General features: G+C 38.9%; 1 protein-coding gene across 3 annotated transcripts in view; it reads left to right on the forward strand.

The window, feature by feature from the left end:
• LOC110986339 (sodium/calcium exchanger 1-like) overlaps positions 1-26,625 on the forward strand; it is an 83,264-nt gene that overhangs the window by 38,739 nt on the left and 17,900 nt on the right. For 2 of the 3 annotated variants that reach the window (XM_022248127.2, XM_022248128.2), the window contains exons 3-4: positions 22,775-22,875; positions 24,262-24,330. In XM_022248127.2, the coding sequence (XP_022103819.1) occupies positions 22,775-22,875; positions 24,262-24,330 (170 nt within the window). The remainder of the gene's footprint in view (positions 1-22,774; positions 22,876-24,261; positions 24,331-26,625) is intronic. The other variant, XM_022248129.2, reaches the window with a different exon arrangement.

Genomic DNA, 26,625 nt, shown 5'->3' on the forward strand with positions numbered 1-26,625 from the left:
GCGTGCATATCCCAGAGTGACACGCTACATGTACCGGGGTGCATGCACATGTACATCCAGGAATGTTTATTATAAACCTACATACCAGTATATTGATTATTCGGTGTTATAGCATTTGAAGTGCATCGATCTGTAAAGCTACCGGTACCATACATGTACTCGTATATTGCGTGCACATGATTATGGAATGTTTCATTTGGATTATACCGTACATGTACATTCTAAGGCTGTACAGCACTGTGAATTCAGTCATGATTACGTATGTATAAATTTGCGGAACTCAACATGAAATCAGAGATTTCAGCAATTCATCTTATAGTACCGGAAGTTATAAACTGCTTTTTTCCTTCATTTGCTGTGTTTGCACTTTATGAAGTACTTGTTTAAAAGTGCAGTTCTTTTATTTGTTATTGCATTATTTTCATTGTTTTTGAACAACTTAACCCCATTTCTTGACAGCAACATGGTAATTCAAAGTGCCTCCTCTAGAGCTGAGTCAATTCAAATAATTCACTATTCGAATACTCGACCTTCAATTTGATCGAATATCTGAATATTCGGTTGTACCGACCGGCGTATTTTGATGAACAGATCATATGCAAACACAGTTCCAATAACACACACAATTGTACATTATGATCAATGTAATAGCTTCTCACATCGAGGAGTATCTCCAGCCACGATTTAGCAAGATTTAAGAGACAAACAATACTTCTTGCCCTGTTGAACATTTCTATTACTTTTACTTAATGAGTAATTTTCTTTTTAAATCAGTCTAAGATTTCTGTCACTTTTCATTTGAATCTACTTGAAACAAGCCACCTTAGTGCAAATTTTCTCTTCTTTTTCATGAATTTTGCCTTTGAGTATTCAAATCCTTAAATAAGATTCAAATATTCGATATTCGATTGAGCACTCTCTTCTTCAGATATTCAGCACAGCTCTAGCCTCCTCTCCCACCTCTTACCTGCCTACATGTACATGTATCCCTCCTCAACTTCCAACTCACTGCATTGAGACTAACCTTGTTCCCAGTTGTGTCAAGCAGTGTGCCCCCCTGGCCTGCTCTCCAATCCCGGTTTTTTAATTAGCACGTTCTACATTTTGGATGCATATTTTAATTTGGAATAATCTAGTGGCTGATGGCCTGCTGAAATTTATGTTCACTTTTGTACTGTACAGTATGCTGTGTCTACATAGTCAATTCTGCAAGGTGTTGAGGACCACAATACATGTACATGATTTTGAAAAAATTATCCTGCCAGTTTGCAGAATTTGCATGTACACGTACATGTACATGTATATACATTTCAAATGAATTTTAACCAAGTGGAAAAATTAGGGACTATGTACCGTAATTAAGTTCACGTGTACGAGTACTTTTATTTGGAAATTTGTATCCTTGTGAAGACATGGCTTTGTTCTCCAATACTAATTCAGTCGCGTATGAAACAATGTTTTAAAAATGCTCCCATTTCAACGTGAATCACTCTCCAGGGACTGAAATTTGACCGAATGTCCCTTACATGAAACGCTTCAGTTTGCGACAGATTCTTACACATTAAAAATTTCTCCTTTTTGAGCAATTTCCAAACATCAGTTTCGTGAAACCCTTGTGGAGACCTACATATATACACTTTTTAGAAATTCCTTGTGGAGACCTATTCAACCCATTCTTCTGGGTCTCCGCAAAAGCACCGTATTTCAAAACGTTGTGTGTGAAAACACATACTACGGTACATGCAAGACCAAACACCAGGTGCATATATGTACACAATGTAAAGTAGTTATTCACTATACCGGTACATTCACACATGTCACATGTATGAGTATGTTGCTTAAGCTTTACAAAATCAGGGCATGGGAAGAATGTTTTTTATCCAGGGACTATACTACTGAAGATTTGAAACAAAGTGAAAATGACCTGTAAAGATGGGGTTTCAATTTGGCGTCCTGCATACATGTACATGCATAAATGCCAGCTCTTCAATTTATTTCTCACTTGTGCAACTGTTATTTTGGGCTTAATCATATACATGTACATACATGTACATGTGCAATTTAACAATATCAGCTTGACCTATGCACTCCAGGTGCATCTTAACATGATGTGACGCACATGTACATGTATGCCTCAATGCTTGCACTCGTAGCTGGCGCTCACAAGTACCATCAGTGCCCGAAGGTGAGCTGCTTCACCTTGAGATGTGGCCACTCCTACAGGCCTCCTTGTGATCATGCAGTGTGCTCTGGCAGGGACAAGAGAGAACCATTTTTCTCTGCATCCTCCAAGGACCTTAACTGGGATACTCCGATCCTCCCCCCACCTCCCCGGAGGGTAAAGGATGTCCGTGTTAAGTGTGGAATGCATTGGCCTAAGTCTCCTGGGTTGAGTGTGAAATTCCCCGAAGCAAGATCGATGCTTTCCAATTGGATTTATCTGACGTTGAGTGAGAAAGGGGGATAGTGAATCATCTGAACCTTGTTTTTTTGTTCAGAAATTGCATTTACATGTAACTGCGCTTGAGAGTTACAGTGTTCATCGTGCGGCCTTGTTTACTTCTCCCAGAATTTGCATCCTGGTACCGGTACCTTATAATGCAAAGATAAAGACACAAAATTAAAATGAAGACATTTACAACCAACTCGTCTTCTCATATTTGGACTGGGTAAGAGCTGCATGTACATGTTTGTGCATGTACATGTACATGCGTGTCCATAAATTTCAATAGTAAACAGAAATTCAGTATCATTTCGCACCCCTGTTGCAAGATTATTAAGATTGTTTTTACTTGTGCACGTATGCCAGTAAACGTTACACGTACTGGTACATGTACGTGTGTGTGTACATAAACAGTGGGGTTTGAGGAAATCTCATTTACCAATTTTTGAACGTCTTCACAGTAAAAGCCACCAGAAGCAGTGGACATGGACATGTACCGTTACATGCACAGGTAGCAATATTTTGATGTACTGTACAGTGTACCTTACATGTACATGTTAAGGTACATGTAGTGTACACATGCATATTTCATTTTTATCACAGAATCAGGAGCAATTCAAGAAATTGAGTGGAGACTAGTGGGGGTACAGTTTCATCATCCTCTGCAATTAAGCCTGCCAGGTACCGTCCCAGTACCTGTATTTGGAATCTTAATTGGCGTCTCAGCTGAACCTACATGTACATGTGTGTGCAACTTAATTTACCTCGTATTAGTATGGTACATGTACCGTACATGTACATACACGTCGATTGAATACATGTACATTAGTATTAACGTACGTACGCATACTTATTATAACTGCTATGTCGACCACACTACCAGCAAAACTTGTGTTTTATTGGTAAGACGTCAATATTTCATTGTGCGTCTGTCGACTGAATGAAATTGACACTCTTAAAAACAAGTACTGGTACCCGTTAACCAAGAGAACAACATGCAACACCCCTACAGTAAACACGCGCTGCTAAAGTAATTACAGTTTATTGTGCTAGCACTTTGCATGCATACACGTACATGTACATGTATGAAGGACAGTTCACAATTAACCAGGCGTGATGGATTTTTCTGGCTGCCATGGCGAAGAAGTGTGTTAATTGATATTCTCAGGAATGAAATATTGAATGTTGTGGTTATTGAAAATGTACAAAATTTATTTGGAAAGAAGGGACCGTCTGACACGTCTGATGTTGTCATCATAGCTGTTTTGCTTTGTTGTCATCTTTTTAGTGTCTTGTATGATACAAGGGTCATTGCGTGTCAATTAGCCTTTTGCGAGTTAACTTTGACCCAAATCTGGTACACTGAGTTTTTTAAATTCTCGTGAACATAACAACTTGAATTCTCCTGACTAAAACCACTGTTGCTATACCTCATGATTCGGGGCAGGCTTTTGCTTAGTTACATAAGACATGCCTTGCAACAATACACTGTTCTCAATGGATAAGAAGGGCACGAAGGAACCAGTCCATTCCAGAGATGGTACGTGGTCACAATGCAAAAGCTTGCCCCAAATCACGAGGTATAGCAACAGTGTCTTTAGTCTGGGGAATTCAGATCATTATGTTTATGTGCAGTCATATCACTCAGTGCACCAGATTTTATTCAAATTTAACTCGAAAATGGCTCATCCAATATGCTTTAGGACTTCACCATCACTGATTGAAATGAAATTGGTCAATTTATAGTTTTTGAGATACAGGTTAAGGAACTTTTGACTAATTAGTGGACCTGCTTTGTTTGGACAGCCGTTTCTCCTGAAGTATAGCACCAACAGAGATAAAATTTACTTGGAACATGTACTTGATTTTAAAGCTCTTGAAATGTTGCTAACATCATAAGCTACAATGAAAAAAATGCATAAATTTTGAAAAATATGAATTTTTGCAAATCAAAGTCAAAGGTCATATATTTGCATAATTTTTTGGTGGTACCAGTACGTGGAAAAATTTTGATTTTATTTTATGAATGAAGGCCATTTCAAGAGCTTTAAAATATGATGAAAATTTTATCTCTGTCAGTGCTTTACTTCAGAAGATATGGCTGTCCGAATAAAGCAGGTCAAGCTACAGTACATGTACATTACTCAAAGTTTGTTAACCCGTATTTCAAAAACAAGTTGATCGACTGATGTAAAATTTCAGTTTTGGGGGTTTCTCAAGGAATCCAATCAGTACACCGAATTTTGTTTCAATCCGTGATGGTCAGGGTCAAAAGCATGTTAAATTGACATAAAATAAATGTATCGTTTTAATTTTTTAATAAGTTGTAAACATTAATGCTACATGCACCCCCACAAAACAGATAACATGGAAGTGACAGTAACTCAAACTGGATACAACACAAAATTATAGTACAGTTGCCCGCAACAGATAATTGTGCTGAGCAGAGCATGTGCAGCAAGACCATTCACCCAAATTGTCACATTCTCAGCCGTACATTTCTCACGGCTGTCATCATTTGGATTCCTAACAGTCCAGTTGTATAAGCCCCCATTGGAGTTCTAGGACATGCTTGGACGCTTCTTAAGCCCCACGAGTGGGATACTGATGAACCGTTATGGTGATTAGAGGGAATGGCACAGGGCCTATAGGCCCTGTATAGCCCCATCGGGGATGAGGTCTGTACACGTGTACTTGTGTCTGTGTGATCATCTGCACTGGAAGGATATAGTGTCTTCAATCTCATCCAACGTTCTCTCTCTTCATCTCTGTCACCTTTCCTTTTGAGCAGCTTCATACAGTGCAAGAAAAACATAAATCATTCCTGTCCAATCAGATTTTTAAAAGAAGAAAACGAGTTGTGCCTGAGTAATGCATGCATATTTGGTTGCAAAGCACACGTTTACAGTTTGAACAAGTGAAGTTGTGCTCTGAAAATGCTAGCAATGTCAGCTCTTTCTAGACTGTCTTTGTGAAATAAAACTTGGAGATACGGTACTGTACATGTACACGTACCTGTACATGTACATTACAATTTAACAGAATATAGACTCTTAAATACGTATTTCAACATGTTCAAGATACACCTGCAGAGTGGGCGAATACTCTGCTCATTGCAGGACATGTACAAATGTACATGTTGATACTTGTATCTCTGGTATCCCGTAGTCTCCCATTACAATTGTTACAAAGTACCAGCCAATATCCAGCAGTGTACATGCCATATAGTCACAGAGAGCATTGCCTCAAGGATATAGTGTGCTTGTAACCGACTCATCTCCTGCACACTGGTACATGTACCGTACCTACTGGTATACCTGTACTGCACTGGTACATGTACATGTTGATACTTGTATCTCTGGTATCCCGTAGTCTCTCGTTACAATTGTTGCAAAGTACCAGCCAATATCCAGCAGTGTACATGTCATATAGTCACAGAGAGCATTGCCTCAAGGATATAGTGTGCTTGTAACCGACTCATCTCCTGCACACTGGTGTATGTACCATACCTACTGGTACACCTGTACTGCACTGGTACATGTACAGTGGTGTGGGTCACCAGCAACAGTGATGATGGTAATGATGAACAGGAAAGAGGAATAAAATGAGCCTTCTCTCTACGAAAAGCAGCTGCATATAAGCACTCTAACTGCCCTACAATATACATGTACATGTATGTGTACATGTACTGTATGTGTAAATCCACGTACAATACATATAAAGGTACATACCGACATGCTCTATTCACACACACACACCGTACAGTATGTACGTGTACCGTACCAGTCAGTACACGTTGTACATTGTACATGTACCGGTATGTACTCTTTATTTCTGGAGAACCTTGAAAAAATACGACTCCACAGATCACACTCATGCAGGGTTGATGATGCCTGATGACATTATATTGACACATTTACACATGGACGTGCATATATCTTTTTGAATATGGAAGGACTTAGAGGGCTATTGAGATGCACAGGTCATGCCAAGAATACTGATTCTCTGTGTGAGTGGCTTAGAAATGTCTACTGTTTGGTTTTATAGAGGGGAGTGTGATCGAACAGACTGGCACTCCTTCTGCGCACAAACATGTACATGTATTGCTCACTCCTCAGCTGTGCTTCTCATGAAATCCAAGCATAGATTCGTCAAAGTATGAATACAGTACATGTTCTCACTCAACAAAACCTTTTAAACGAACCACATGTGAAAAATATTGTGAAAGATATTGTTGCCCAAAAAACAAACGATGCGAAATCGCTAGGACAGTCAACGAAACAACGTGTACACATATGCATAGGTATGTACAGCTAATCTGCATTCTGTGCACACACTGTTATCTACATGTATACTGGTACCATAGATTACTGACAATCCAGCGCCATGAAAGAGATCAAGAAGGATTACACATACGGTGCCAGTACCAGTCACTTTTATTGGATAAAGAAACACTTTCTGCCTACATGTAACCGATCACAGACGTTCTTGGAAATACAATCTACATTTGCCGGTACATGGGCGATTCCGGTAGTTCAAGGTCTAAAGGTGTGACATTTTCATGTCCCTTTTACATCTGACTTTTAATTGTTATTTGTTTGTGTTGTGAAGTTGACATTCTTTTGACCTCACAACATTTAGCCGGACAGTTTGACATGGTTTAATGCCCTCAGTAAACTTGTGAGGAAATGTGACATTGGAGACCATCATGCAAGCATCTTGCAACATTGGACAACAAGAATCACATTTCCTGGCCGCTGACCAGCTATTCTAAAAACCCAAGGTAAAATCAAGGTCAGTTTACAGCCTTCATCCAGCTTCTAGAGAAGATGGACAAACCATATACAACTGACCTTCAAGACTAGCCCACCTCCATGTCCAGGTCTTCCCTGCATGACCAGCTCAAGGCCGTCCAGGAACAGTCCAGGATATTTTTGTTGGTTTGGCACTGACCGGGCAACATGTGGGAAGGCTGTGAGACTCTTTGAGACAATCTGGCGAGAAAGTCGCCACAAATTTTTAACATACTGGCAACATACTTACAACATGTAAATTTGTGCACACATATTTGCAAACTTCCGTAAGACTGGGTTCGAAGAATCCCATGAATGTTTTGAGAAGTTTCATCAACTTTTTATCAACAAATTTGCGAAGTGCCATAACTCCAATATGCCAAATTTCCAAAATTGCAATTAAAGCCTATAGTGTGAGGGTACATGTAGCTAGCAATCCTGTGTTGCATCTTTGTGGCTATATGACCTTTATACATGGTCGGTATTCGGAGGAGTTCATTTGAACTAGAAAGTTCGCATCAACATGCATGCTATTACTTGTAGGATGATAAAAATGCCAGCGTGCATGTACATGTGTACCAGTACAATGTACCTGTAAGAATATACATGTAGATCTGTTAACAGTAGTATTGAGATCAAGACGTGTTTATGAATTGCCATTTTTTATATATATCTGATTGCATTTATATGTACTGGTACATTTGTATGTCAATTTTGTGTAATTTTGCCCACTTAAATTTGTAAATCGAAGTTGCAATTGCATGTGTACTGGTACATGTACCTGCATAAATGTGCAGGCTTGCTTTTTTGGTTGATTGAAGAATAATACCCTACCATACATGTTAGATAGCCATGGAACAGTGGTTTGTAAACTTATTGAGAAGTCTACCGATTAGAGAGAATACCCTCATCAGGATGAAAACTCATCCATCCAAAACGTGCACTCTACTTAGTGATAACTTACCGGTAGGTTGGTACATGTAATTCCTGGTAGTTTATTGGACGTACAGTATTGGTATAGAGGTTGAGGTAGTCATCTTTTCGGTAACTGCTTTTGTTAAGAGGGATAGTGCAAAAGGTCTACTCATGCGTATCTCTGTTGATATGCATGATAGCGCCAAAAGTCATGAAAGTTGCTTGAATTTGGTTATTTTGTTGGTTGAAAATTTTTGCATTCTTCTAGCTACCGGTATTCATTGATGTGTAAATTCATGGCAGTTAAGCCAGTGAATGCCCCTTTGTCACACATATTTTCAGTAAGCAAAATTGGTATCCAAAATTCAGACCAGAAACCTCTAACTTTTAACAATGTCTTCCCTAGATAATACCACTCCAGCAGTCCCTTTAATAATGAATAAGCAGACAATTTAAATTGCTAAGGGCATTTCTCAAAACACTAAGTAACCAAAAATGAACAGCCACTAGTTTTCACTCCATTAACCACTTGCTGCCGGGTGGTTTGAAAAATGCAATACACACAAACAGGACATTTTCAAGATTTTCAGTTTTCAAAATTCTCCAAAAATTCATTTCAATTAATGGACATTTACACCCACAAGAATGACTGTTTGGCGCTGCTCTAATCTGACGGACAAAATCGAGTATTTCAGTCAGGCTTGTAGCCTTGCCAAAGAACCCAGATTGTGCGCTGTTATGTAACTTTCTTTTGTTCACAAACCTAGCACAGTACGCTGCTGACCTCTTTTCAGTAGGGGCCAGATTAGCGTGCAGCGGTACTGTGTGGCTCATCACTGCAGTGATGGAGCGCTTTTGTCCCAGGTGGTAATCCGCTTGTGCTAAAATCCCCCAAACCGTGGTATACTGTTTCAAAACAAGGCTGGATTATCTCCACTATTGAGAGTGAAATACTGTTGGCAATGCCCAGCAGCCTAGTCTTTTGTTCCAAGTACAGTCTTTTGTCACAAGGCCCACTTCCCTTTGACCGATTTCGGAGACCCCGGCCACGCGCATAAAGCATACGTGTCCGGTACTGGAAACCCCAGTGGCAAATGGTTAAGACAAGTTGAAAACTACACAAATGTCAAAGAAAACTTCATCACATGGACTCATTGAGGACTAAATGACAAGGATAAAAGGGACAGAGCCTCTCTGGTCATTGTAGGATTCCTGACCTGAAGTATACGCTGCAGGTGCCAAGAAGCATCGCATGTCTGCCACTAATGGGAAATCTAATTAGGCATAACTTGGTTACTTCCCCTAACATCGATCAACTATTGGTCATTAGCCGAAAATATATCCTCAGTAGTTGTCCTGCTGCAAAAAACCTGGTCTTGAGCTAATTGACATGATCCGTATTTGCCAATAGAAGCAATGGTGATATCTGCGTCCGATTTGGGAGCTTGCGTGCGTCATTTGTCCATTAGGTTCTCCCCCCGTTACTTCATTGCTTGTCGGTTCCCTCCGCTAATTAACGCTCATTAGAATCATCAATGGATATGAGCGGGAATGGTCCATACATGCAGTCAAACTTAATTTGACGGTTCATACATGTACATGTACTACATGTACTGTACTTGTTACTTGGTTTTATTGGGCCCCACGTGATGGAGCTGTTACGCGAACCGTAAGCATTGTTGGGACAAAATTTTGTCACCATAATGCAGTTTAAATTTCAGGAAATTGTCCATTTTTAGCACAGGGAAGGCCTTGTGGTTATTACCTACATGTACATGTACTGTAGGGCTATTGCTGTACACATTGTATGGGGGTATGTCACTGAGCGTCCCTGCATCCCTTCCACTTTGAAGCTACCAGTGTAACATGTCCGCATCGTGACCCTGTCACATCTGAAATACAATTTTCTAAGTTCAGAACACATTCCCTAGTTATAAGAGTGATGAATTGATGCAAATTACCGCTACCTGCCAAACAAAAAGAAATAGTTGGAAATCTATTTCACTGATATTTCCATGTCAATTACACAGGTCAGGTGTAACATGGGACACAAAAATGTGACACTTTTGGACCCTGAATAAGCACAAGCACATGTACAGTACATGTACGTACATGTAAAAGCACATGTACATATTTAGTGATCAAGTTGCCCTTTTTTCAGTTTTGCTTTTTTGTGTGTGGTTTTATTATTGAACTTTGTACAGAATGTGTACATTGTAGGATACTCCCATAATTTCTTTTTCATTCCTTAGAAGCGGCCCAGCTAGTAAAATCTCACCCATTGACTTTTAAAACCTTGCGATCAAACCAAAAGTCATTATTTGATCCTGTCCAACCTTTATTGTCATTTTTGATGACGATTGATCATTACGTCAGACAAAATTAGTAAAAAGCAGCCTATTTTAAGGGACATATTTTCATTCTAAACTGCATCACAGTTCCTTGCGTTCTGCAATGTTATTGATAATGATGTTCGTTTTTCATACATATACATGTACATGTATACCGATAACTCAAGGCTTATGCTGTACATAGTATGTATATGTCATAGTATGTGTATGTAAAACAGTAAAATTTCAACAAGATTCTGTGTGATTAACACGAACTTCAAGGGTCATTGGTACATGTACATGTATGTGTACCATACTTACTGTACACTGTCTACACCGATATTCATACATACATACATACATACATACATACATACATACATACATACATACATACATACATACATACATACAGGTATGCATTTTACGACAAACTGGTTCAGTATATCTTCATTGCTGGACATAAAATATTGATACCAGTACATTCAGGTTGAACTTTTCTACAGTGAAATACACCGAACAAATCCTTAGAAGGCACACAAAGCTTTGATGGGGCTTTGCCCAGTAAAATCCTCTCATGCTTCAAGCAAAGGCCAAGACATTAATCTGTCTTGATTTAAGAGAGCACCCTGGTTTTCATCAGGGTGTGAACACATCTGCAGAAATATGCCGCTTTGTCAGCTCCTATCTATCAAGGAGGAGGCACCCGGAACCACGCTTTAGGTGTTAGCTCGAGCCATTCCCCCACCCCATCAAGTTCATCTACATGTTCATGTGCCTGAGCGACAAAGGAGGCTGGGTCTCTACTTGATGCCATTGCTGGCATACATGTATGGACACATTTCGAGAAGGAAATTACACTGTACTTGTGGTTACATTACCCGGTGAGGCCGAGGACACCCAAGGGGATTGTGCCAAATGATACCATGCCCTCTCTCATTCTTGCACAAAACCCATATAAACTTACAGTGTCTAACATTTGTTTGTGATTAACCATGTTTTTTGCTTTATTTTGTGCCAATTTTCATCTAAAATATGTAAACCTCATCCAGTATTGAAGAAAGAGACAGAGGCACAACTTCCTCAGGTGTGGAATTGCTAATCGTTACGGAAATATATTCAGAAGCTTCATGGGAAATAAATAAATTGAAGAATTTGTTTCATACCATGAAGCATTATTCATTTAATGCAATATTATTTTGACGAAATTCCTGTCATTGTGAGTGTTAAAGAAAATATATTCAACAATGGCAGATCTAGGGTACATGTATATAAACGTGTAGGTGTACATATGTGCTGTTCTTCAAGCTATTGAACATTTTAAGAACACATAACTTACCCATAACATGTAACGCTGTTCATGTACCAGGGTAACAGCATCAAAGATATTCTGAAATTATGGCATAAACATTTCACTGATTCCTGAAAAGATGTACATGTACATGTACAATGCAAACATTCATGTACCATATGTTTGCATACAATGTTCATTTGACTTAATGGCCAATGAAAGATATTCCCTAATGTCTGTTGAAGCAAAAAAACCCAGACAAACAGCTTCAAAGTACAGTAGAACACTATTATTAGGTGGCAAATTCTCTGGTAATAGCTTTAGTACATGTAGATTTATCAGAGCTACATGTAGTTGCTGCAAGGATCCCACTTGTGTACTTCCTATTGCTAAGAAATTTGCTGATGGCCTGGGGAATATCAGCCAGTATAACGTATGAATGTGGGGTTGGATTTCTTGCTCTGTAAGCGTTCATCATGAAGCCTCTAAGGATGATATCATGTACATGTGTGCATGTAGTGCTTGTATGTGCATTTGGGTGTGTGTGAGCAGCTACCGTATGATGTTGTACATGGTACTTGTGGAACATTGTGAAAGAAGGTTGATGATCAAAGTGGGAATGATTTCAAAACTATAAAAGAAAGAATTAGTGGCACAAGTACAATGTTTATAAATGACTGTTGCTTTACAGTTCTGTTATGGTTTTTCATTTTAAAATAATTTCTTCCAAATCTCAAATTCCTGGCTGTGTAAGCTAAAGTGGCAGATGTGGGGAGGTACTTATTGTCCTGTTGAGAGGACCAACGTACATTTTTTCATTCATGTACATGTATGTAAATACATTTACATACATGTACATGTATGTAAATACATTTACATACATGTACATACATACCTTGTTAGGGGGGATTAGTTACAGATATCTTGCTGATATGTAAAACCCACATTTTTGAAAGCTGGCCTTGTCGTACTGCACTCTGATCAGACCTCATACACCTCACATACAAACTGGAATGCTGCCCTCGTAGCCCTTCACAAAGCACACGATTGATCCTATAAATGCAGTTCAAGAAGGTTGTTTTACACTTTCAGGTTGACATTGACGCGTACATGTACGCACTACATGTATATCGAGTTTGCCTTGAAAAATCAGCAATTATATTAGCCCAGGAATGTGTTTCATTTGTGGAAAAACTATTCGCTTAGCTAAATAAAGTATTTTCCATTTCCCATTGTAATGGCTGCATGTAACTGGCTGAACTCAAGATTGTTGACCAGCCTAATGATAGCATCATTTATAGCCCACTGTTGCTATTTAAACAAAACTTGTGATTGACGAGGGCCCCAGCCCATTTACCGTGTATATTTATATGCTAGCAGTCCATGTTAAGTTGTGCATCTATCATCGATTCACCATGTCTAGAACTGCACTTAGAGGTACATGTACATGCTAAATGTACCACATAGCCATAAATACCAATGTTCTTTCCAAAAGATCTTACATTTACACGTATGTGTGCTCGCATAAATTATTTCAACATTCACTGTACGGTTACCAGTACATACATGTTCAAACTGTGACACTCAGAAGAGCAAACTTTGAAATGATAAAAAACCCTAGAACGTGTCAATTAGCATACATACATGTATATATGAAGTATGGCAGACGCAATACGAGTGTGCTACCGGTATTTGAAGTGTGTAATTTTGAGCAAATTGAGGTGTAACCCAAACCAAATATGTAGTGCCCTCCTGCTGTGTCGGCCATACTTCAGATTGGCTTATGAGTTTACTGGTCAGGATTTTACTTGGTAAAGTTTGGCTTGACAAATATACTTGTATAATTAAACACTGAGTTGTACATACATGTATAATTCCTGACTTTGCAAAGTTTGCATCTGCTAGTGTATGTACATGTATGTACATGTATTTACACATACATTTTCTTTTTCACAGTCATTTTCTGTTTTACAACTCTCGTCAATCATGATTTTATAGGGTATTTTTCCCCAGACTGACAAAATAAGCAAATAACATTCATGTAACGTGTTTCAGTAGAATGTGTTTAATTTCATTTTCCCCTGTAACTTTATTGACTGATGCTCAGTGTGTAGGCAATGAAGAAACATGTATGAGAACATGTACATGTAGCTGGTAAATGACCAAAAAAATTACTCCTTACTGTGAGGTGTAGACTCCCATGTTGGTATGTGTATATTTGCATAGTCTCAGATTCGTAAGTAACTTGCGAATAAAGTTGGCAGTATATATGTACTTGTGGGTTTGGTCATTCCTCCATGGTTTGGCTCAACTCATTGGGCCTGTTACGCTAAGTGCAGAGTAAGTACAGGTGTTTGGTGGTTTTTGGCCAGTCCAATTAAATGCAAAGCACACAGTGGAAAAAAAAATGGACTTTTTTTAGTTACAGTAGATGAACCTGTAATTAACGTGGGTTGTTCTGTATTGATTGGATCCGCAGTGAAGTTAATTGATCACTGCACCTGTAAATAATGCTGCCTTGTTGCTGTGAGGATGTGTACATGTAATGTACATGTACAGGTACACGTATTCCACAGGCAGTTAGCATAAATTATTTTGGTTGCACCCTCCTCCTGGTTCAGGAGGAGACTGCTTGCAGCGTCCTCTGTCAATAGTCCACACCTTCTATTGGCTGTCGGACTTGTGCTTGGGGGATTGTATTTTGTTGTGTGCTTGTAGGGAAAAAAAATAATCCTACCACTATTTCAAATCTTGATTTTCTTCAGAAGGATAAAAATTTTTTCTAACATGTCTACAGAGGGGTTCAATGAGATGCTTGTATACATACAGCCGTGAAAATTAAGTAAAACAAATTAAGTGTATTAAACAAACCAGGATTTGATATTACATTGTGTAACCTGTAGTAAACATATATCTGTGTACATGTAGTTCTTGCAGCTTTATACAGTTAATCATAAAGACCTCATTAACTTTGCTTTAAGATGTGTACCGGTCAATGTACCGGTATCTTCAAAGATTGAAGCTCTTCATAATCTTTTTCTTCCACCAGCCTCTCAACAGAGAATGCAACAGTGAATTCTTTGTCTCCTGAGGTGCTACTGCAAGTTTCCACAAAAGGCAGCTTTACTGTAATGAAAAATGGTTTCTTTCTGCACAGTAGTTGTTGTGATCATGTCTTTTTTCTCTAAAGCTTAGGAGATGATACAGATATCACCCTAATCGCAGTCACCAGACTATTAGATTAAGATGGTAGGAAAAAGTTCACAGCAACACTCAGCTCAAATGAGATGTCTCAAGAAATTATTTGCCATACCGAGGCTGCTATTGACCCGAACAGTCCCCAATTCCTCCACTATCAATTCAATTTTGTGCACACCGTCAGAATGAATGTGAGATTGAAACCTGGGTTATTTACGTTTTGCTGGCAGGCCAGTAGCAAAACCTAAATCACTTGAAGTCAATATGTGCAGGTGTTTAAATTAATGCAGACATACCATATGTGCATACAGGTACCATCCCACCCTACCTGAATGAATGCTTGTTGCACGTACACTGCCGTCAGCAACATTGGTGCATACATATTCAAATAGTACATCTTGGGATACGTTATCTCGATATACATGTAGTTGTGATCTCTCTCAATCGTTTGAGGGGTAAAGGCAGAATAACTGTGCTCAGACTACAGAAAGGTGGGCTCAGTGAGTCATTTTGCGTGGGCTTGTAGACAATGAATTTTGAAGAAATGGATCAGTGGCTGCAGAGAGTGAGTCTACATGTATATACGAGGAGTACATGTATTTAGGTACAATTTGAATACCAGGAGTCGGTTGCAGACTGCAGAATTTTTGATGGAGACATAGATGTATATATTTACATGTACCGCCATACCGGTATCTTAAAAACAAATGTCCAAATATCCATAGACAGGACAATTAAAGGAAACACAGTAATACACATACATGTAATTGGTACAATATACATTATGTGTCAAGGGTACATTTAGCTGCAATGGAAAATGTTTAGTACAAACCTCCAAAATTCACCTTTGTGTCTCATGAGTTAACTTCCTGTTCAGTGTTTGTTTCACCACATGCGTTCCACTACATTTACCTCGGAGTTTGTTGCCGCTTTTTTGGTTTTTATGCTAATGAGTACCTGTAAATTTCCATATTTGTGATGTCATCCCAGGAAGAAAACCTCAATTTTGCATTGGTTAGCGCTAAAGGACTCCTGCACTTTTAAAATATTTTGCTGGTCTAAATTGTCTCTCCCTTGGTGATTCATTGTTGTGTAAGTATATAAAAATCAGTAAGCAATCATTCCTTTCTCAGAAAGATTTTAGTGAGTATACCTGGTACAGTAACTTCTGGGTTCATGATGAAGAAAAGTACATGTACATGTATATGTTTGCAGAAAAATTGTGTCTAAGAAAATCCATTGCAGCTACATGTACATCACTTTATAACAAACTCATTTCAGTTGATGCGTGCACCAGTGTCCAGATGTCTGTGCCACATGATTTGCCTGGGCACATGCATATTTACATGTACATGTATGTATTAAACATGTACTACAGCAATGAAGAGCAGTGTTTGAAATCTGAGCCAGAGATCCATTTCTCTGAAATTCCAACTAGTTTTGCTTTTCTTTCATTTTAGGACGTGATGCCTGAAGGGGCAGAATGAAAAAGTAAACTAAAAGCTTGCTGAAGTGGATGTTTTCTTCCTTGCGTTGAACTGCAGACCACAAGAGCTTAATGATGTCTTTTAGATTTTCAGATATGACAGATCAATTTTGGGCATATATCTATTTCAGGTCAAGCAATTTTTCAGTTTCTATAAATTGATATGCTTGTAAAATTTTAACTAAAGCCTTTTGTGGAGATTATTTGTTAAAGAAGTCAATGCAATTTAACATATTAAAACCATATAAACATGAATGCATTTTCAGGAAATTGAAAGAAAAGTAGCATCGTAGATTGTCACTAATAAAACAATTAGGGTGATCCAGACAGTGTCTCCACGATCACCCAGGTACATGGACTCACTTTACTCCCCTACCCATATCCCCAACCCTCACGCCCAAACACCGTTGCCAATATTGGCAATCTCATTATCTGCATCTGCCGAATCTATAAGCAAGATTGAGGTGTCCCGGCAGTGCTGTGAGGTTCTTGCAGAACGCAGGCAGCCCCCTGTTCAAGATTGCAAATTCTCTCACCTTTACCCCTGCAGATTAATTTAACTAGGCTGATTGAATTCGCCCAGGTTTATTTCTTGCACATCCACTGCATATGCATCATGGGAGCCTTCGATTTTTATTTGAAGGAGGCTGAATCTGTTGTGTTGTTTATAGAATTGAACACACACGTTTTGATTGTAACCTTTTCTCTTCAGTTTGTTCAATTCTTCAGAGCTTCTCAAATACGTTTTGATGTACATGTACATGTACAGTATTTTTGAGGTATGGGACTTGAAAGGGTAGTGCATACATGTATATTGTAAACGAAAAGACATTAAATCATTCAAAAAGCTTCTAGATTTGAATAGCCTTTAACTCTAGCCCCCAGGCCTTTTTACGAGGAACCATCCTCAATCATCCAATATCCTCTGATTTCGACATAAAAATTGCACTCTGCCTCAATCCTCCAAAATGTCTTGAAAATTTTACTTGGAGGTGTGCCTACTGCCTCATCAGTCCTTCAAAATCCTTCGGCAATTCCTGTGATTACATTTTGTATGTTGAGGCAGTGCGAAATGACACATGGTCTAATCCAGGACCATCATGCATGGCATCCTTCGCAATCAGCCATGCACTTATTTTGCCATTCACCCTCAATCCTCCAAAATCCTCCAAAGTCTTTCTTTTTGATGTTTTCAAAAATAAGATTGTGCTATCAATAGATCAGAACTTCATCACTTCCGCTGTCATCCATATTCCTCTTGCACCTTCAAAATACCTCAAATACCTGGGGACTGAATGGTATCTTTAGTTTGAAGTTATTTTACATGCAAAGATCTTTAATCTCTAGTGTTTATATGTATACATGTACATGTAGCTTCAAGTTCCTTTTGCTTCGTGTTTGAGAACAGTTCCTGGTGCTTTTTCCAACAAACTTGAGAAAAATATGTCAAATCAAATTAACTTGCACCGGTAACTTTTAAAAAGGTCAACAGTGACATTTGATATTTTTTCTAACATCAACTTCTGTGCAGTTCCATCTCAAATCAGTGCTGGTAATAAAACAAATAAAACTTTAAAACTTTATTAGGAGATGTGTAACAAATTGCGCAAAATAATGTTTGGCAGATAAGTTTGCCACTGTTTGCCCCAACCCCATTTCCATGGTGTTGAGCAGTGCACCAAATAATTTCTGAAAGTATCCCAGGGGTTAGGTAGCAGTGCCCCGATAAAGTATCCCAGGGGATAGGGTAGTAACGCTGAATGAAGTATCCCAGGGGTTAGGGTAGAAGCGCCCAATAAAGTATCCCGGGGTTTTAGGTAGCAGTTGCCCATGTGGTGTGTAAAAATGACCCTCTTTTGTTCAATCACAGTCTTGCCCTCACTGTCGTTGGTCTGTGAGGTGTAGCTTCGGAGACACAATATAAAATCTAGAAGTGTTGAAACCATACAGCCAAAGTTTAAAAAGGCCTTCAAGTACCTACATTCCGGTAATAAAATATAGATCCATGTGGTACATACATGTATGTACTAGGCAGTTTTTTACTGCAGAGGTGTTTTGCTTTTGCTGTGTGACAATGATTCTTAAGAGTAGATGTATTGTTTTAAATTTGACAGTCAATGCAATGTAGTTACGTAGCGGTACATGTAAATGTACATGGAAATATCCAGCCAGTTAATAGGAAGGCACAGTGTATAGCAGTTATTCCACTACCAATTAATGAAAGATACAAACCTCAATCAGAATGTCCCATAAAAGCCTCCGCAGCTGTAATTAATTGCTCTGGTGCAGCGGTGGGCTTGAAAAACAGTCCTTTATTAATTAAAGTTTAGCGACTGTAATTGTGCATTCAGATACAACATAGAATTGATTATTGCTCAGAAATGATGAATTCATCATTAACCCCCAAGGGTGTGAGGTTACATACTGTACATTGAAATTGGAGAATTGAGGACTGTTAGGGTTTATGCACATACATGTACATGTGCTGGTACATGTATGTGTATCGGTAGTTGTACATTTATGCACAAGTGCCATTGTACACGTGTGAGTAAAATTAACATGTATACATGTAAACATGTACCGTAAATGTACGTACATGTATGGCATGTACATGTAGAAAAGAAGTTCATATTGTTCTGCATTAATTACTTGCATTTCATAAGTCAACTGTGATAACACATCATATAGGCCCTACTGATAACGCACAATATGTGCGTGTACGGTACATGTATGTGCAGACTTGTTTCTGTTGTTGAATTCTTTGTTTTATTTCCTGTTTTGTATACATTTATGTGTACATTGCAGTTCCCTTGACAGATCTACACATACGAGTATGTGCACCCGTACGGTACATGTACATGTATGTTTGCAATCAACTCATTGATGCTTACAGGAATGGTAAGATTCATGTGTACAGTGTGCAACTGCTGTATTCAGGAGTGTTGAATAATCCATAGAGTCTAGTACATATATTGCCCCCAATCCAGTTTTCCCATCTACATTTACGTAGTGCTATGACGTATCAAGGGGTCACCTTGAGCAGCTCTCACTCTGTAATGGAGGAATATCATTTTGGATGCGATGTGTGACAATCCCCAAGATCTCATTGCAAGTCCCCTGGATCCTACCTCTTGTCGTAAACATGTTCATGCAGTGCCCCGTCACCAATACCTGTGAATATTTACCCGTACTCCTCCCACAGGCAGCTTTCCATTGTGTGTGTTTTTGAAATAATACAAGTACATGACACTTATGCTAGATATCCTACTGGAATATGCTTTCATATTTGTGATCCAAAACATGAAAGTCACGGTCATCACGCTCAGAGAGATTCAGTATCACATTGTAAGAGCTTCCTTGAAAGACACTGGTACATGTACACATACCGGTATCTGTGCATGACAGATTTATAGGCTCTTAAGCCAGTTCATTTTTTATTGTGGTATCATTACAGTAGACAAAAGAATTTGATTTGAATGAAATTTTGTTCTGAAGGACTTACATGTGTAATTACCAGTACATGTGTAAGGGATCCAGGAAATGTATGTGGTTTCTATAAATTATGTGCCTCTGTGTTCCATTTAACCTGATTTTAAATTTCTGGTGTGCCGTTTTAAGGGAATTTTGGCACCTTTTTAATACAATGCAAAGTCGCATATGTGTAGTTACATGTACGAGCAAACTACATGTATGTAATTGTCGTCCGAGGCAGAAATCGCATACTCGGTAGTTTTGGGTTCACAGTTTGAACCAGAAGCCCAACCCCCTTTCCCCTTCCTGATGAAATGTGTCTCCTTCTTTAACAATGACCCCCCAGTAGCAGTTGTCATAAATCTGTCAGGAAGAGGGTGGAAAAAATGAAATCTTTGAAAAAGGGAAGTCTTCATCGAGATGAACTCCCTCCAAGAAAAGATGGTTTTCTTATATTTAAGGCAAGTTAGTACCATAGATAGTTGCACAGAACATGTTAGTTATACATGTAAGTAAACTTCATCCATGTATGGATCCATAAGCATCTGAAAGGGAAAAAAAACACAGCGTTGAGACAGATGAAGTTAAAGGAAAGCACACACTGTACAGATTAGAGTTGTCCTTGTGCATTGCCACCGCTCGATTGGAACGAGACTGGAAGGATATGAGCGTGCATGGCTAATAATGGAATCTGGTTGGAGTGATACCGTATCTCCAATGATCTTCTCTAACGTCATATTCATTGATGCCTCGATGAAACTTTCATCTTTGAGAAGGTCGTTTGTTGCTAATGTCAGTGGCCCAGCACCATCAGATGTGATTATGGGATTACTATAAATTTGTCTGCATTGCTTACTTGTGCTTTGTAAAATGCAAGAGTATACTGTATATGTTGCAGTATTTACATGTACGGCGTATGATCGTGATAAAACTTACATGTACATGTACCGGTACATTAATGAGCCAGTTGAGTATTCGAACAGCTCACATGTACATTAATGAGCCAGTTCAGTATTCAAACAGCTCACACCCAGTGCAGGGCTGTTGAGGAATAGTTTCGCACGCGCGCAAAAGTTTGTCCTATTAGCGCAGCTTTATGCTGACTCGCACGTGCTTCATTCCTGAAAGACCTTGGCTTTTGTAAATACCGAACTGGCTCATCGTTTTCTTTTACACATACCAGGGGTACATGTACATGTGTAAGTATGTGCTTGTTTGCAGCAGAAATTTATTCAGTATGCTTAACTTACAGCAATCTGCTCCAAACGCAACAAAAGAGGGCGTGTTTTGGGTACTCTCGCATAAGCGTGTGTTTATAATGGTACCAATGGCGCGTTTGACAGGGAGCACGCTGAGCATGTGTAACAAATTTATTCCTTAATGTATGGTCTTTGCATACACAAAAAAACGCGTGCAAGAACCCGTTTGGAAAACTTCCCGCCATCTGTCTTTCTTTTGCCGCTTGGGGGTGCACTTCAACTCTGAGCAGATCTGAATAGCTGAGTTTGAATTGACATGTTCAACAGAAGCATGTAAGACTAGAAGTCTGTGTACACATTGTTAGTGCATCTCGCTTATGCTGGTATGGTACATGTACGTACATTCATGTACATTGTACATTGTACATGTAGTATGTACCCACTTGTGAAAGCTCCAGCTTGGAGTAGGCACTGCTCCTTTTAAAAATTGTTGTCTTGCCAGTAAAGTGGTGGGTAACTCCTGTTGCCTTTAGGATCACATCCTTCATTGACAGGAGACTTTTTCACGTGAATCCTTTCCAATTAGTGTGATTCCAGCCAGGATGCTAGCGCAGTAAACCCATCAACCTTGATTGTGCTCTGTACCAGACAGAAAACAGATACAGCCCGCCACAACATCAAGTTCAATTTGTCTTCCACATACGGTAATCCCACTTGCGTGGCATGTTAAACACACGGATCCCATCATCACGGCCTTGCATTTATGGAGTTTCATAAAGCTGTGTTTATTTTTGTGACTTTTTGTGAAATTGGGTAACTGCCACACTTTTTGTTTTGGTATTTTTTTGAGGCAGCAATTCGTGGGTACTTGAATATATGAGCTACATGTACCCCATTCTTGTTCCATGGTTGTGGGGACTCACATGTACATGTTCACTCAGTATTTCACCTACATGTATTTTGTGGGGACACAGAAATGTCCCCACAACTCGGTCTAAATTTGCCTAACAAAAGAAATTGTCCCCTTCAGGCGGTGAATGCCTACCCAGTTATTACACACATGTACATGTCTGTCTCTTGAAAGTCTGTGTGTAGCTGATAGTGACGTTTGTTTATTTGCCCTCTCGATGTTCCACACTGTAGATCACTTGCCAGCAAGATCATAATAAGAAACAAACATCAGTGAATTTATTTACATGCAGCATATTTATAGAATCACTCGCAGGCTGCTTCCCCTGAATGTTATCATTGATCAGCCTTGAGGACTGTCTTACGTACAGTACTTGTACAGCGTGCATGTACATGTACATGTACATTATGTATTTTAGGAGGCTTTCGCCTAGGGAAGTGAATCAAATTGGTGAAACATGTACATACATACTATATCCATGCATGTACATGTACACGTACATACATGTACATGTACGTGTAGCAGTTTTATAAGGCTAAAAATGTACGCACATTTACATGTATGTTGCCTGTTTTAGATCAAGTAGTGTACATGTACTGTTATAAGCAACTCTTCAAACAGTTTACTGAAATCCTCTCTTTAAGTGTATATTGTGAATGCTCTTAAAATGAGAACCTTTTATCTTTTTTGTCCATTAAAGTTTCCTTAAACCTGTTTCCTGCTTGTGTGTCTGTGCAGGAAGTTTATTGAGGTCACCATCATCGATGATGAAGAATACGAAAAGGAGGAGAACTTCTATGTGGAACTGGGTCAGCCCAAGCTCATTAAAAGAGGAAATGGTAAGTCACCATGGCAACAATGCATCATTCAAATTTCAAGTGTTATAGGATTTCCAATGATGTGTTTGCAGATGTACTTCATGTAGCCTGATTTAAAATCTGTTTTTATCAAAAGTCTTTCATTTCAATGATTTAAGAATTTTCAAAGCCAAAAATGGTACCTTGTTGGGTGTTTTTTGGCATGCTTTCTAGAACTCTTTGCAGAAATGTTTGCATGGCCATGCTGCACCAATAAGCAAGGGTATGTACATGTACCGGTTCTACTGGGATCTCATCTTATTGATGTGTTTCTTCACCTCTTATAAGCCGTCCTGAGCTTTGACATCTGTCCAGGGAATCTGTATGCAGAGTTCTGTCAAGATGTTATCTCGCACAGCACAATCTGTAAATCTCCATCTGCTGTTGTCGGAGAGTGGATTTTGATGCAGCTAGTCGCTCTCCTTACGTAGAATTTCCATTAATGTTCCTTCTTGTATGATTGCTGACTTGTAGTCCTAGTGTGTATTTTGATTGGGTCTTTTGTGGTTGTGGGGTGAAAATTAAAAAACTGGGGTTCTACTTTGTTTTTAAGTGATTGCCAATATTGCAAAATAACCAACAATGTGTGATATTAATAGGAACTGTTTTCGCTTTGAATTTACAATTTAAGGTGAATACTTAATGTCAGCTGAAATTGAGTAGATCCTCCTTACAGATGTAGTCACACAACTTCAAAATTAAGTTTGATTGTAAACATGTGCATGTATCGGTAATGTACATGTACATGTATGTTAACGAAGACCAAAATGTACTAAACATACCAAAGGTTTGAAGCATATATAGCACGCACGCACATGTACATGTACATGTATTTCATGTACATGCTGTATAAAAGTAGTATCTTACACGTCTGTGATCAGGTGTTGTTATAATGTGCACTATGTATTAATGCACGTGGAAGTAGTCATCATATACAGTACACTGTATGCTGGGTTTCAGCATGTACAGTGTGTGTACATGTACAGTATGTACAAGTACTTTGTATGCATATTGAGGCAGATTGTAAATCACAGTGGTAATTCCTCTAAAAACCTAGGAGTAGGTCAGGGGACCTACATGCAAATGTACGCATGGATCGGCCATTATCTCATAAAAGCGAGCCTGCATTGTCGGGGATGGGATTAATAGCATTTGATTAATTAAGAAATTGGCCCCTATGCACGGGTCATTTGTCAAGTTGCTGACAAAATTGACTTGCGCAGAGTGATATTTCTTAAAATTCTGTACACGTTTTATGTTCCTGTCACTTACCATTTGTGATATATATATCATTGACAGGTTGCTGAAGTATAGTGAAAGTTTGAACTAAGATTGATCCTGTAGAAACAAATGTAAATTTGTTCACAGGGAAACCAGCCCGGGATTTCTCAGCCAAGAGAGGAAATCATTGGACAACTTCAGGATGCAAGGACGGGGGTCTGTTTTCTTCATTTTGACTTGTTTCTGACTCTATTGAGTTTTTGTTCTTCCTGTTTTATTACTTTGTTTTTATTTGCACTGCTTGCAGGAAAGCACAGGAGTGAGTATAATTGTGACCTGTAACTTAAAAAGGGTAGATCTGTTTAGGGTGTTGAGTCAACAGGGGAAACTCAAGAGAAATACTTCAAAAGAAACAATGGAATGGAAGAAGTTTTTATGAATACATTTAGAGACATCTAAATGTATCTGGTCAGCCCCCCCTCACAAAAACCAACAACTTACACTGTGTGGTCAGTTGTTCAGTCTCACTGTCTGAAGTGTTTTTAGTGTCAGAATATGCAAAGTGTGAATTCTAATTTTCTGAAAATAGAAAAAAAAATATAAACTGAGCTAAGAGAAAGTTGTGATTGTTGCCTTTGACTATTGAAGACTCTTGGGCCATGTACATGTTCGTGTACTTGGCTATGGCCGAATACAGCACATGTACATGTACACTAGCTGTACCTGTATCTATCATGTCAATGGGGAATTTGCATGAATCTATACATGTACCAAGTAGGTGCTTGGCCGTATATAGCCCAGTGATTTTTACATGTACAGAGATTCAGACTGTCTTGTGAGGAATCAGATAAGCTGACCTCATTCTTGTAGTTGGGTTTACACAGCTTGCAATGGATAAACTGCACACTGCATATGCAATCAACATGCAACGCATGGCCCAAGTCCTCACCCAAGTCCTCACGGTGACACTTGTGTGCCATTGAGGACAGCATTGATTGTGGGGGGGCGGGACTTGTGCAGAAAAAGGGTGGAATGATTTCTGAGTTTGGACAGAAATAATTGCTCTGCATGCACAGGCTTCTCTCCTGGAAGTACCCCTGCATTTCTCTTCCGTACATGAGTAACATTTGAAGCATCCATTTTTCCTTCCTGCTACCTTTGTTGGCCAGTCAAAGGATGATTCTATCACTACAATTTCTCTTGACGGAATGAGAGGTCTGATAAATTCCTTTCAGATTGAATTAACACCAGATAACTGTGGTATGTGCATTTTAAAATAGCCATCATTGCTGCAATGATTTCATTGTTTCAATGATTTTAGATGGAGATGATACATACACGCATCTCTATTAAACAAGGAAGAATTGAAGCAAATCATACAGGTCTAGGCCCTACCCTTCCATTGATCTACCCTTTACTAAGATCAGGTCACAATTTGTATCTTCATCATCACCATCATCTCTAACACACGGTTCATGGGAATATTAATCCATTTTTAATCCTTTAATTTCCACCCTTCATCTTGCCTACTGGTAGGTCAGGTTGGATCAATGTGCACATATTAATTCAGCTGTTCAGTACTTGCCATGAGCCTCCTACTGTTACTTAAAACCTGTGTCAACTGATGCTTTCATTCTTGGCAATTTTATAGACATGTAATTCATTTTTCTCATTAAAAATGCTGTGACCTTGCTGCATTTCTACCTTCAATGGCAAGATACCTTACGTCCACAATCCTTTCTACGCTCTATACTAAACTTGTTTGTCCAAAGCAATTTGGTATAAACGGTCTGTATTTAAAGCCAGCTGGACTTTACAGTACTCGCTTCTGTGTGGGCTTTCAAAGATAAAGGGTATAGTTTGCATGCACATTCGAAAAGAACAAAAACAAAAAAGAAATGGCTTTTTAATAGATATTTCCAATCAGCAAAAGCTGTGGGTGCTTATTCCAGTACCTGTATTTAAATTGCTCTATTGTTTGCGGTTAATGGACTGCAAGATGTCAGTACTTCCGTCAGGGAAGTTAAATTTGTGGAATCAATGAATGCAATTTGCACAACAGATCTGTCCCTAACGTCAAGTGCATTTCTGACATACATGTACCTGGTTGGTTTTCTATGGTCTTTGTGATAATGTGATGTACACGTGCGTATGGTTTATGACCGCACAGTTTTTATTTCTGCTTTCTAAATGATTTCATTCTGGGTGGGGTGTACATTTATGTACATGTATGGTATTATTGATCGACATGTAAAAAGTCATAATCCAAAAGGCAATGTGAGAAACTGGTGTTGTTTATGACTGTTAATTGTTGGGTTTAAATACAGTGTGTACGTGACTGTTAACAGAAATTCTAGTACCTAGTGAGAAGAAGTATGGTACCAACGGAAGAAATGTACATGTATATTGTTGCATTTTGGCAGATGTCTCCATTTGAAGTACTCCTACATGTATTTGTAACCAGTAGATTACAGTCCAGTCAATTGCATGCACAGCTTGTTTGTGGAGTAC

Source organism: Acanthaster planci, linkage group LG01 (assembly GCF_054643075.1).
Source record: "Acanthaster planci isolate LZ-2023a linkage group LG01, COTS_SCS, whole genome shotgun sequence".
Classification (NCBI taxonomy): Eukaryota; Metazoa; Echinodermata; class Asteroidea; order Valvatida; family Acanthasteridae; genus Acanthaster; species Acanthaster planci.